Consider the following 13940-nt stretch of genomic DNA (forward strand, 5'->3'; position numbering starts at 1 on the left):
TGCTGGACATGCAGCTGAGCCTCTTTCAAAACTGCTGCCACCAAGGACTCACTGAGCTCAGAACATCCCTGTTGTGAGTTCCTAATTCACTTCCCACTTTCTTCTGGCTCAGCATACTGACCACTGGCCAGAGTGCTGGCTTTTTTTTTTTTTTTTTTGGACTGGTAATTTTTCAACCCTTGCTGCCATCACTACAACCTGCCAGTTATGTGGGGCTCCCCGGATGATGTGATGTGCAGGACAGCCATCTCATCCTTTCTTCTATCGCCTAATGTAGAGGTGTTTTTCAGCCCTTCATAGACTTCTCTCCCACACATAGCTTACACGTTTCTAACTTTAAAGGTTTGCATTGCTGTCTTTTCTCTGAATGATTCTACACTGTCTTTCCTCAACTCCTTTCATGTAATCAGCTTACATGCATTTCGAATTTCTCCTGACTTTTAAGGAGATTTTTAACCTTAACATATCATTTTTCTAAGCGTTATTTTCAAAGCTTCACTGAACTGTCTAGACATACTAGTATAACAACTGTGAGCAAAAGGCAGCAAACAAGAATTGTTGGAATTATTTAAATTACCCTCTTAAAAGTATGGGCAAATGCCACTTTCCACATTAACTAGCTGATAAGACCTAAATGTTCTTTGAATAGACTCAATCATTAAAACTACAACCATAAATTGAATCCAGACAGCTTAAATCTATACTCTATAAAAGCATTATAATGCATATTTCTACTTAAACTTCAGTTATTTGCGGGGGGTGGGGGGGAAATAGCCCTTAGTAAAATGATTACCACAGAAAGGAAACGTTCATATTGATAATTCCAAATGTCTCAAGACATATTTAAATGAACACAGAGCCTTTTATCTGATTTTCTAAAGTGACAGTTCAAATTTGGGTTAGAAATGCGATATTTAAGTGTTTATGTATGATTGTACTGAATGGAACTGGTTCAAACCCTACACTTCCAAATAGATACAAAGTACTAAAAAGGCAATGATCTACTATATATGCACTTTGATTTCTTGTTTTAATCCTTTTAAATTGGGTGGCAGCATACTTTATAGGAAAATATTTTTATGTTACTGCTGTATTTTGGTTAATTTTGTCCTCCCACTGGGAATAGCATATGTTCATTTGTTTTACGGCTGCATGATGCTGACGGGCAAATAACAGAGCATTATAGAATCACAGCCAACTCCTTGAGTGACGCACACCGAAAATCAGATTAACTCTACAAACACATCCCTCTCTTCATTTATCTTTGTCTTAAAAAAAAAAAAAAGGCAACTCAAAGAACGGAGTAATTAACTTTGGTAGGATGACTCACAGCACAGTGCTTTCTGTAGTCTTCGAATTTTGATGGCCGTGCGGTAGGCGGAGAAACGCACGTTATTCAGGTCAGCTGTAATGGAAAAGGAACACATTCAAAAGCATGCTGATTGCTTAACTTATATCCCATGGCAAGAAGGTATTTGTTTACTTCAGATGTGTGTTCGAATTACAAATTCTTCTCCTAAGATCCACAGCAATTATTTAAGGAAAAAATTAAATGTTCATTGGCACCGTGGTGAGATATATTCCAAAGCAATGCTACACAGAAACTTCCAGGAAAGAAAAAGGAAGGAAATGAGGAAAAGGAAACACACCTGGTCTGTGAACTTTCAACGGCTTCATAACTACATGCCACTGTGGGTGGAGGGTCCTTCCTCTGTATAGCGAGGCGGGACCCTCCTCCAGGGCCGTGTTCCACAAGGACAGTCCGTTTTCTGTCATCTCACTACTCAGAGAGCTAGTTATATTTCTACAGTCCTCCATTCTGATCTATGTGCTGCTTCTGCCCTTTCATAGATCTGGCCCAAATCATCTTACAGTCACTATTCCAGCCTTCGGAAAGAGCAAATATTGCAATTTCTTTCTCTGTCCCCTAAAGACAGAGTACCAGTATTTGAGACTAGTGGAGTTAGAAGAAAACTCAGAAATCATCAAAATTTGCCCTCTCCTTTGCTAACCAAACAAACCAGTGGCTTTTCTCTCACTTGTTCAACTCTGAAGCCTCCCTCACCCACCCAAATGGAAGTTCACATATGAGCCTGTTATTTAAAGAGACTAAAAGTGTGCTCCCCACTTGTCGAAATGGGAGTGGGCATGAGAGCCTTAGGGTGCTACCCCTCTCTCTGCAGCAGCACATTTGCTCCTTAAAGAAAAAAACTCTTTCAAAATCACACACACACACACACACACACACACACACACACACACATCATGAAGTCATATTCTACTGGAAATCTACAAGAGCAGAATTGTCACCTCATGAGTTTTCTTGCATTTTTTAATTAAAAATGTATTTAGCTCTTCAGCTATACTTAGAAGAAATAAAATTCAGCTAGCTAACTTAATAAGATCTATTACATAAAGAGCAAGCTAAAGGCAGATTTAAAAGCAGTTGGATTTGAGGCTGCTGTATTGTAATTGTTTTTGCTTTCACACAAAAATTGAAGATTAAGATGGCCCAAATATGAGGGAGGAAAAACCTCCTATAATATTCCCCTTTTAAAATCATGGTTTTTGGGCCATGCCATTTCAAACTTTACATTCTCTTAAGAAGAGTGGTAAAACCTATTTGCTTCATTGACCTTAGCAATTCAACCGCTTTTATATGTCACTGTCATGATGCTTTAAACATAACATGCTATGTAAAAAAGAGCTGGTGATTAGTTTTCATCCAAGAATATGCCCTTTTCAGTTTCAGTTAATTCATCACTATTAAATAAAACAATACTCACCAAGGGATTGAAAGAGTTCGGTCATTTTAGGATGATCCCAACAGGTTGTCTGTGTTTGATGGCTGGGGGGGAAAAATGTAATAAATGTAAATAAAAGAACATATAAGTAATATATGTCCCACAGAAAGTACACAAACAGAATTTTTATTCAAGTTTTTAAAATATCCCCATGATGGATCACTCAGAAACCTGGTGCCCAATTACTTAATATTTGAACAACAATAATACATTTTTATTTGAGCAATTGTATTGAGACAATGTAGCTGAAATTTTTTGCTTTATATATTCAAAAAGAATTACAACTAAAAATTAAAACTTAGACGTAAAGTGTGACTGTCATGGATCCTGGGGCCTCAGGCTTGATGACACCAGGTCAATAGAGTCCCCAGGGTAATTCTACTCCTGTTAGGCAGATGTATACTCTCCTTCAGAACAAAGCCTCCAAGAGCAGCAGTGCTGTCAAAGTCGCTAAACTTTTGAAGTCCTAATCAAATTTCCTGAAGAACAGACACATGAAGAGTTTCCCTCTGAATAACATAACCTCACAATCTACTGAGCCTCCCTCTTCTTCAGCCCAAGTCTCTCCTTCCTCTGTGCCTATTTTCTCTTTTCCTCTGTGGGGAGCCACTCAGAACCCTAGCCTTGGGGCAAGAATTATTTTTTTTCTTCATCATTTTATTTATTTTTATTTATTTTTATTTTTTTAAATTACTTTATTGATTAAGGTATCACATATTTGTCCTCAACCCCCCCCCCCAATTCCCATCCCAAACCCCTCCACACGCACGCCCCCACCCCCCTGTTGTCCGTGACCTCTGAGGTTCAACAGAGGTCTTCTCAGAGCTTCCTTTATGCGACTAAAAGCAGCCACTCCTGGGACATGAGGCTGCCATAAATCCCCTCTTGGACAGGAAGTTTGGTAGCCCTGAAGAAGGTAGAAACACACTCGCACCTGGATAAACAAATGTCATCACAAACTTTCTTATTTCATGTTTGTTCTTACAAAAAGAAAATGTCTTTCCTGAAGAAACTTACTGGTTTTTCTCATTGGAGTCTTTTTTTCTCCCCATCCCTTTTCCCTTCTAAGTTAGGTGTATAAGCTCCAAATTCTAACCACACCTTTGAGTGTGACTCACTACTCAGCCTACCTGCAGACCTGTACATTGCACACATAAATTAACATTGCAGGCATAAATTAACACTTACTTTTCTCTTGCTAATCTGTCTTTTCTCAGTTTAATTCCCAGGCCCTCAGAAACAGGACCTATGAAGGTAGAGTGAAAGTTGCTCTCTTCCCTGACACCTTTTTCCTAGTTATCTGGACCCCACTCCCCTGAGGTATGTGTCTCTCTTGCCATTTTGACTTCATGACCGTCCCTCAGTTACCCACTGTTAGACATAAGCAGAGCAAGGACGATGGGCCAGGTATAGAAACTCACCAGGCCAGAAAGCCCAGGTGCTGGGGGATAGCAAGGGGCAAAACTGGGAAAACAAGGACCTTGCCCCCAGGGTAACCTATCCTCCCCTAGCATATTGCTGATCATGCTCTTTGGACCCCCTGACTTTTCATATGGCTAGTCTTGTGGGTCAGACCCACCCTCCCCATCCCCCCGCCCGACCTTTTCCTCTCTAAAGATAACATCTAGGCCTTAGTTGTATTTCACTTCCAGGCCCAGAAAAGCAGCAAAACAAAGTGAGTGATGCCCTGGCTGCCTAAAGATCAGCTACATTGACTAATGACCGCCCCCCCCCCACCCCCTGCCCTGGCACCGACCAATCAGTGCAGACCATGACCCTGAAAGAGCACACCTTGAAAGCTGATGAATATTCTATTGAGACCTGCCCTGAGACCTCCCCTAAGATTTCCACCTGCAAGAGAGATAAATACGCTCAGGACAAAAGGATCCAGCATGTCCTCTCCCCCAAGGGAGCACCCCAGTGTCATTCTCTTGCCCCTTCTTCCCTCTAAGGGATCCCATAAGACTTGCACCGAGGGGAGCAATGGGCAGCAGCAGCTCATCCCAGGCTCACCCCCTAAACCTGTCTCCAAGGCCCCGTTTTCTCTGACTACCTAGTGAACCAAAGCAGCCAGGCTAGGCTCTCCTGTTGTTTCTTAGATGTCCTTCCTTGTCTCACTGTCCCAAGCATATTTTTGTTGCTATCATGGACCCAATACCCTTTGGCTCAGGGCTGTGTAGCCCTTCCCTTTGGATAGCCCCATTCCCCATTCCCTTTTCTTTAAATCAATTCAATTTTTTTTTTATTCACTAAGATTGCTATTTAGCCTGCCTGCCCACCACCTACTTTAACCTTTCAACCAATACTGGAGTTTTAAAAATATAGATATTAAACATTTTTTTCTCATGATCCTTATTCGTCACTTTCAAAGCAAGGTTTATATTTTCTCTGTTTCTATAATTTCCAAAACTAACTCAAAGAATTGGAAGTCGTTTGGGAGTGAGATGGTAGAGCAGATCAACATAGGTTCCTTCATTTTGAGTGTGTATGTGAGTTGGTTAGCTCTCAACTTCAATGGGAAAATGGCCTTATATTTAAAAATAGTTACCTGTCCCTATCTGGGTCAGAATAGAGTAATAACATTTTATAGTACTCGAAAGACTTCTCGGATGACACTCAGTTCTTATAAAATTGTTTAGTAAGCTAGGTGAAATGGCACAGTGCACAAAAGAGAGGTATTAAAATATTCATACAATCGCATTTAAGAGACATTATTTTTTAAACCTATGTAATATGTCAAGAGGTGGGGCATGTCACTGGGAAAAGGATGTAATCACTGTCATGTACCCACAGGTAACAGAACCCCCAAATAACTCATAATTTGCTTTGAAAAATATTAGCTTTGAAAAGGACTGGGTAAAATATCCTAGAATTTCTAAAATCTCAAACAAAAGAACATACCTACCATGTGAAGATCTGTCTCAGGAAGAGTTAGAAAGTTGTCTGGCTCCTGTACCTGGTTCTTAATACTAATACAGAGGCAAATATGTATTCCCACTTCATGAGCTGCTACCGAATACCAACAAAACCATTCCACCCATTTACTATCTGAATTGCTCCAAAGACCACGAAGAAAATACTGAAGTTGTTTCATCGAACATTCTTACTAGTGATAGTACAGCCCAGGAATATGTTCAATATAGATATTGTTTCTACTGAATCAGAATCCCCTCTTAACAAAATCCCACGCAATTCATATGCACATTTAAGTTTGAGAAGCACCGACCTAAAAAGCTGCTAAATGCATGACTGAAAGTGAGAACCTAAAAATAAAAAAATAAAAACACCTCCAAATTTTTCTAATAAAACAACTGCTTCCCTACCATCAATAAGAATTAAAGAAGGATTTGCTGAAAATATAGTGTAATTCCAACAATTTCATCATGGCCTCCCAGTCTTAAATCAGCCTACCAGTATTCACTTGATCGCTTGTCTCTTACTTTTGATTAATTTCAATCCCCATGGCAACACTACTGTCCAGAGACAGACAGCCCATCCTGAAAGAACAAACCAAAGCTCATGAACCAAACAAGGCTATGAGTAATACAGAGCCAAACTTTATACTTAAACAACAAACATAATTACGCTTTCTCTAGAGTCACAAGTGTGGTGTTTTGGCCAAAACCCCTATGGAACCATGAGAGGAAAACATCTCTCCACGCATCCAGGCAGAGGCCTGAGACTTCAGTGGGAACAAGGCTTGCCAACAGCTCTTTTTAGTGAAAGCACTAGTAGTTGCTGAGGGAGCACACACATTTGGCAAACAGATGGAGGGAGGGAAAAGGCATCCCCCTTTGTGAATTCAATACCAGTTGATTCATTAGGCAGAACTGCCAACACTGAAAATAAACACAGCCTCTGGTTACAAACGTATAACTGCAGCTTACCCAACAACAGTTACAAAAAACCAGTAGTAGATGCAGTTGGCTGTTGGATTTTCTTTCTTTCCTTTTTTTTCAAGTGGGGGGAGAGGATTTTAAGGCAAAATCCACAATCCACACAATAGCTCAAAATATTTGAACAGCTGCAGATTGCTCAGCTCATTGAGCCAAAATGCTGCCAGAGTAGGCAACCAAATCAGAAAAAGTTGCACTTTCTCCCTCCCCACAAAAATACAACAGGTTAGCTTCTGCCCAACCTGGAATAGGAAAGAGGATTGGGACTTAATATTAGACAACTTGATAAACTGTAAAATGAAATTGTAATTTTATTATAAAAATCCTCTTTTTAAGAAAGAATGGACACAGAAATCTGTCCAAGAATAAAACAAAATATTCAAAGTCTAACAAAGAAGCAATTAGCAGCTACATCCAAAATCATATGAAGCAACAGTAATGAGAATCTGTGACAGTAACTAGGGTGCCCAGCCAGGCCGGTTTTGCTTGTGTAGGAAAAATTATAAAGGCTTTTTTGTGGGCAAAAAACTAGTGGGTGCCCTGTGAAGTTTAAATTGTCTTTGAGCTATTTTAAAATGGAACACTGAAGGAAACTGATAGTAATGCAAATGATATTTTGTCCATAGAAATGCAAATTGTGTCCTCTGGAATACAAATTGATTATTGTCCTGTGGATATTGACAAGTTTGTCAGCTTTGCATGACAACTTATTTTAGCAACCCTTAACTATAAAGATGCAGTACTCAGTATTCCCCTTGGAACCTGTTATAACTTCTTACCCATTCCCTTATTAATTAGTGGGTTAAATGAAATCTTTGACGCATGTTCTTTTTATATTTGTAAGAGTCAAGATTTTATCCATTTTTATTTTATTCTCTTTAATTAATTTTTAAAATTTTTATTTTTTAAGATATAATTGACATATAACATTGTGTAGTTTTAAGGTGTACAACCTGTTGATTGATACACTTACGTATTGATTACCAATGTAGCATTAGCGAATATCTCTATCACATCACATAATTATATTTTCTTTTTTTGTGGTGAGAACATTTAAGATCTAGTCTCTTAGCAACTTTGAAAGATAATACCGTATTGTTGACTATACTCACAATGCTGTGCGTTACATACCCATCCCCTATTTTTTAAATCATTTTTCAACATCGGAGATGGTCCTGGTTCAGACCCCTTGTCCTCTATAATTATTAAAAATGTCTCTTTCCTGGTGTCCCACTTGGATAACATGTGGTCCCTGTATTAAATGAACTTTAATGAAAACTAATCAGTGATTAATAAGTAGTATATCCTTCTACCTAGTATGATTCATAATGTATTCTGATAAGTCAACAAAGTAAAATACAGATTATACACCAATGAATAGAACACAAAAATGTTGTTTCATAAAATTGTCCAATATATGAGACAAGGAACCAACAGCAAAACACATACAATTTTGATAGATGAATAATGTACTGATTTAAAAGCCAAAGACTGCTCTCAGGAAGATACTTTCAAATCACTTGTCATTATGGTGGTCCTTATTATTTCCATGGGCCCATAAAAGATGATGAAAAGGCACCCTGCTTGTCCCAAAATTGACACTTAGCCAAACACACTTGTTACTTATCTACCTAAATTTACACTTGAAACTGGACTTTGTGAGTTTTGTCACTTATCATTCGATTCCAATCACAATTTTAAAGGCACATAAAAGAAAAACAATAAAGGTGAGTTCATTAAAAATGCAAATGTGGGAAAAAGAACTATGGACATTGCACTGTGATAAGACAATTTCGGAAAGAGAAATGTTTCTTCTTTGCTGTGCATAGTGAAAGATAACACACACGGGGTCAGAATGTATAGTGTTAATTATAGTAATAGCCCATTATTTCAGTGCTCAATTTGTACCAGGTAATCTTCTAAACTGGTGATTTTCAACTGGCGTGCCACAAAAAATTTTAAAACATGCAGTACCTGACAATTTAGTCAGGGGCACTGACTTCTTTTCTCTTAGATTGTCAAATTAAAAAGTGACACAGCCAATACAACAACAGTTGTCCAGAATCAAAACTACACCAATTTTTTTTTGTCAGATCAGAAAAAAAAATTTTTTTTAGTGTGCCACAGGATTTTAGTAACTTATGTGTGCCATGAGATGAAAAAGATTGAAAACCGTTGTTCTAAACTCTTTCAATGTGTAAACTTAATTTGCATAATAATTGTATGAGTTAAGAGCCAATATTATCCCCATTTTCACTTAGATAACTGGTTCGAGGTCACGTAATTAGCAAGTAGTAGAAATGGGATTTGGACCCAGACTGATGGATCATAAGCTTGAGATCTTAATATGGAAGTATACTTGCATGATTGAGGTTTTAAATATTTCTGATGAATCTGTCTAAATTTGAGTCCATCATTATAATCATTACAAACAACTTCATCTCCCTGGCTTCTCTCTCTTTCCTGGCAAACCCCAAGCATGGATCAACTTAATTACTCACCTTCTCTGGACATGACCAGCTGTGCATGAATACAGCTGGAGAAAATCACTCAACACACAGACTGACTTTACTCTAAATATTTGACTCAAACCTCAAATGTCCAACTGCTGGCAACTGCACTACATTGCCTAATCAACTAGCTTTCCCAGAACTCAAGACAACAATTTCCCACTGCCTTCTCTTTTCCCAAACCTAAGCTTCTCTCCCTAAGCATCATTTAACGTAATCTTGTGCTTTATTGAAAAAAAAACAAAACCCCACCAGATTAAAATTCCTTCATCTTCCCACCACCAAATCAATAAACCCTCCATCTGCCAGACTGTGTTCTTCTCTCCTGTAACTGAGGAATTGTCTCCCTTCCTATAAAAGGCCAATTCATCCCAAAGATTTCTTAAAAACTCCTGTACTGCATTATCAACCCCTCTTCTCAATAACAATACTCTCAGTATATAAATATTTAAGGATCCGCCATTTTGAGACACATATGTGCACTCTCTCACACACACACACTCACCCCTGCTTGGAATCTCCATTTCCTGCTAGCAATCACCCTTTTCCTCTTCTTTATAGACAAAATTCTCAATTCAAAAAAATATATATATATCACTTCATAATGCACATCCTTATGTCTCACTCACTACTCAGTTCACGTTTACTTGGTTGCCAACTTCACTCCTCCACCCAAACTCATCTATCAAAATCATCAGTGAACTCTATGTTGCTGAATGGAATGGTTGCTTCTCTGTCTTCATTTCATTAGACCCTCTCTCCGCAGGGTGAGGAGAAATAAGGAGACAGTAGTCTTCTTAAGTAAAATCTATGAAAATAGCACAACCTGCAGAAAATAAAGTTGACACAGGCAAAACTCAGGCTCTGCCAGCACCCTGTTCACAGGTGCTTTAAAAGTTATATATAGCAATCAAGCATGGGGCTCCCACTTAATCAAATCTGTAATCAGTTATAAAGAGTGAAAATAAGTTTTGGCAATCTGATGTGATGGAATTTATCTGAGGTGTATCTTCTTAAAGACTTAAGAGGTGACATTTTCATTTTGGAATTCATAATCCCCTAAGAACTTTGTTTCACCAGAGGCCAGAATATACGAAAAATACAGCGTACTTCCATCAGTAATGTTGATCATTCCTCTGTCTTTCCGTGTTTATGTGTGTGCCTGTATTGGGGCCCTGGGGAGGGGATTAGGGCAGTAGATAGGAAGCTGTGTGGGGAGTAAACTTTTATGTTCCTCTGGTTGAATACAACTTCATGAACTTCCACAAACAGTACTCTAGGCTTTTACAGGCAAGAAATCTAAGGTTATACTTTTGGAAACGGAAGTATAAATCCAAAGAAAAACAAAGTTTTAAAGCCAACATCAGAAAAAAAAAAACACCTTTCTGTTCAAAATCCAAATAAGATATATGCTCCTACTTGATAATAGATAGTGCAAAAGCATACAGTCTTCCTTAAAAACTGCCATTAGCTTATCATAACAATGAAGACACAAAGCAGGAAAACTAGATTGTAAACAGTGGATAACTCCAAATCTGTTGGATTTGACTATAAACTGAGCTTAAAATAATTTCACTCAGCAGCAGAGCCAGCATGTAAAGGGATACAGAAATAGAGGCAACAGCACACCCCATAATACAACATCAATCGTCCAGGCATCGTGGATACAACATTTGTTACAAGACAATGAGGCAAGGCTTGTTTGTGTTTACGTTCAAAGAGTAGAATCAATGACAGGAATGGATGTGCCTGAGTGTGAGTGGAGGGAGAGGTGGTACTTTGATACTTGCTTTGCGGGCCGAAAGGTGGTCTGGAAGAATAAACATGCACACAGTCAATAAACGCCAGGGAGCCTCTACCTGGTAGTATCTCTGCTTGGGGCCCCGAACTCATAAGGAGCCACACCTCCCACTCAACACTATGCCTGGTCTCCCTTGGTTCTCAAGCTCAGGAGAATCAGACCATCAATCAACATTGCCAACTCTGCCACAGGTCTGTGGAGGCACTGGCCCTGGGAGACCTATAAGCCCTGTCTGGGCGGGGGGGGGGGGGGGGGGGGGTAGGGGAGGGTGTCTGACATCAGGATTATATTCCCACCAGAGTTCCACTTATCACTGTATCCTTTTTAGTTGTTGTTGTTTTTTTAAGCTAGTTTATATCATTTAGTGTGTTTTTAAAAATTTTACTACTTTAGCGCTTTTATATATATTTTAAAGGAGAAATTCATTCTATTTTTTGTGTATGACTGTACTGACTCTTTTACTGTATCATTTCACTTTATAATCAGTACAGAAAAGATATTCTATTTATTTCACAATTTATTTGATCATTATTACTTTTGTTAATTTAAAGACTATTTTAAAAATGTAATCTTTACCAAGTATGGATATCACTTTTCCTCCCTTCGTGGCTCCACAGCGATCCTTTCTGTACCTTATGGTAGACAATTACTAACTGCATCCCTGACCCTAAAAATCAAACTGTTCAGCAAGGCTGATGGTACTATTATAAAGCAGGAATGGAGTCATCTGGAAGAGTCCAAGCCAAAATTCCTCATAGTAATAACAACTCTGGCCCCAGCAGTGTAGAGATATGTGACAAGCTAGTATCTTCTTAAGTCCTGAAATGCTCAATATCTTTCTAAGACCGTGTCAATTCCACCTAAATTATCTCCATAAACCAGGACACTGGAAAATGCACTGGAAGTTGCCCAGCTGCGGCTTGGCAGTTTCTGGCTGCTGCAGGGCAGGCAGTCTGCGCGTAGTTTTCCAGTTAGCCACGGTAAGCTCCTTGGTCTGAGGCTGCTCCAAGCCCTGGAGGTTTAGAGATCCCAAGGTGCTTACGTTCCCTCGTAAAGCAATTTCGTTCCTACCTCCTCATCAGCGGAGTTGGCCCAGTGAGTTTTAAATATTTATTTTCAATAAAGATAGAGTCACAGACCATTTCTTGGAAAAATATAGACTCTCCAGTACGTCTCTTACGCTCCTCTTTCATTTATTTCTTTATCATTAAAGCTCCACTTTAGGAAAGTGACTCACTGTGTCCCCAGAGCTGCAGTTAAAAATCAGGAATGGAAAGGATGCCGTTTCTCATCTTGACGAAGGAGGGAAAGAGAGAAGACACCGGTAGGAAGCCTTCAGAGAGAACTACATGTATCTTGAATTGTTAATTATACTTTTGTGGATTTGTTTTGCTCTGGAATGAGCTATCTGCGATCTTTAAAGATAAAATGCTTTCTGTTCATTTCTATTTTTGTTACTCTTGTATCTATTTCTTTGTTAGTTTTGACCTTCCTGTTATTTGGATATCCCATTGCTGCCTCTTTTCTCTGCTCGTATTTAGAGGACTGTTTTCCTACATCATCTAAGTGGAGTCCAGGATACCTCTAAAGACATAAGCATTAATTATTTTCTTCAGACCGCACATATACACCTAGACTAGTATATGTGGTTTGTGCAAATGAGTAGCACCATTGTATAAAAAAACAGCTTTCATTTCATTTACAATTGTAAACTTAATTTTTTTCAGCAATTGATGGATTAGGGTAGTAGAGTGTCCTTGGCAGGCGAGAAGAGTGTCTAAAAAAATACTGCAGGGTTATCCATAACGGATACACTAACAGAAAAAGAAAATACAAAGGAGATGTAATAAATTGAGGAGAATCTTACTTTAGACCTGCTCACAAGGGAAAGTTAGAATAAGTCAGAGAATGCGTGGTATTTATACTTGTAGATACAGATTAGTTCATTCTGGTTAATGACCCTGTAATACTAAGAAACGTCAGTTTTAGAGACTGTGATATATATTGTCTGTATAACCAGAGATTATGAAATTGTTCATGTCCAAGCTGCATGTGGGATTGCAATTAGGATTCCATAAAGAACTAAAGTTTGCATTTCAGATTCTAGTGGGGAAAACAGAGCCATAGATCTGTGAAGATGTGAGCATGAAGCCTGTGCGGGGAGCCGGGTAATCGCTGATGCCAAGACGAAGGCTCACCGAAAAGTCACCCACTGAGATTCAGAGAAGGCACCATGGGTGAAGAAAGGAACACCTGTTTCCTAATGACGCCCATGAAACAGTATGGTTTACCCACAGGCTGGGCCTGTGTACACACTGTCATCTCTCAAAGCCCCGGGGGAGCTATGAGCCAGCTTCACTGAGAAGGGCACAAATTTCCTGACCATGACAATGAGGAAAGGGAATGGAGGACCATAGTTTGTCTCCCCAACTCAGAACCGTCAAGATCTGACAGGCCAGATTGTGGAGAATGACACCTTCCCATCAACAGAAAAGCACCTTTGTCCAGGGCAAATGTATGTGTGAAATTTCCTTCAACATACATTAGCCGACAGAAATTAGCCTCTACAGAAAAGGCAGAAGTCTACAGAAAAGGCAGTGTGGAGCACGGGAGAAAACAGGGACCTTGTCCTTGGACAGCTCAGTGCTTAATGCTGGCACACAGTAGTGCCTAAGAAATGATAGCCAGTCTGTGGTGCAGAAAAAGGAATGTTTACTCATATTTTCCTCACCTGACTGCTCCTTCGGAAATATAATCCTTCATTCTACCTAAATTTCCCATGTGACTACAAATTTCTATTCTCTGCCTTAATAATGTTGGGAACGGAAGACAATAGTGGTCAGGAATTCAGGAGCTGGAGTCATTCCCTGGGTTTGAACGCGAGCTCTTCCATTTACTGGCTGTGTGATCTCACGCAGGCTGTGTGTGC

The 13940-nt window shown here is 39.2% G+C and overlaps 1 protein-coding gene and 1 long non-coding RNA gene across 5 annotated transcripts in view; one reads left to right on the forward strand and one right to left on the reverse strand.

The window, feature by feature from the left end:
- UTRN (utrophin) overlaps positions 1-13940 on the reverse strand; it is a 454375-nt gene that overhangs the window by 65794 nt on the left and 374641 nt on the right. For all 4 annotated transcript variants that reach the window (XM_054722125.1, XM_054722126.1, XM_054722124.1 and 1 more), the window contains 2 exons: positions 2787-2848; positions 1331-1405 (listed from right to left, as the gene is read on the reverse strand). In XM_054722125.1, the coding sequence (XP_054578100.1) occupies positions 1331-1405; positions 2787-2848 (137 nt within the window). The remainder of the gene's footprint in view (positions 1-1330; positions 1406-2786; positions 2849-13940) is intronic.
- Positions 1-13940, forward strand: part of LOC129150482 (uncharacterized) — a 91713-nt gene that overhangs the window by 48308 nt on the left and 29465 nt on the right. The window contains exon 3 of the long non-coding RNA XR_008557236.1: positions 12225-12335. This is a non-coding gene — a long non-coding RNA (uncharacterized LOC129150482). The remainder of the gene's footprint in view (positions 1-12224; positions 12336-13940) is intronic.

This window comes from Eptesicus fuscus, chromosome 10 (assembly GCF_027574615.1).
Source record: "Eptesicus fuscus isolate TK198812 chromosome 10, DD_ASM_mEF_20220401, whole genome shotgun sequence".
In the NCBI taxonomy this organism is placed as follows: Eukaryota; Metazoa; Chordata; class Mammalia; order Chiroptera; family Vespertilionidae; genus Eptesicus; species Eptesicus fuscus.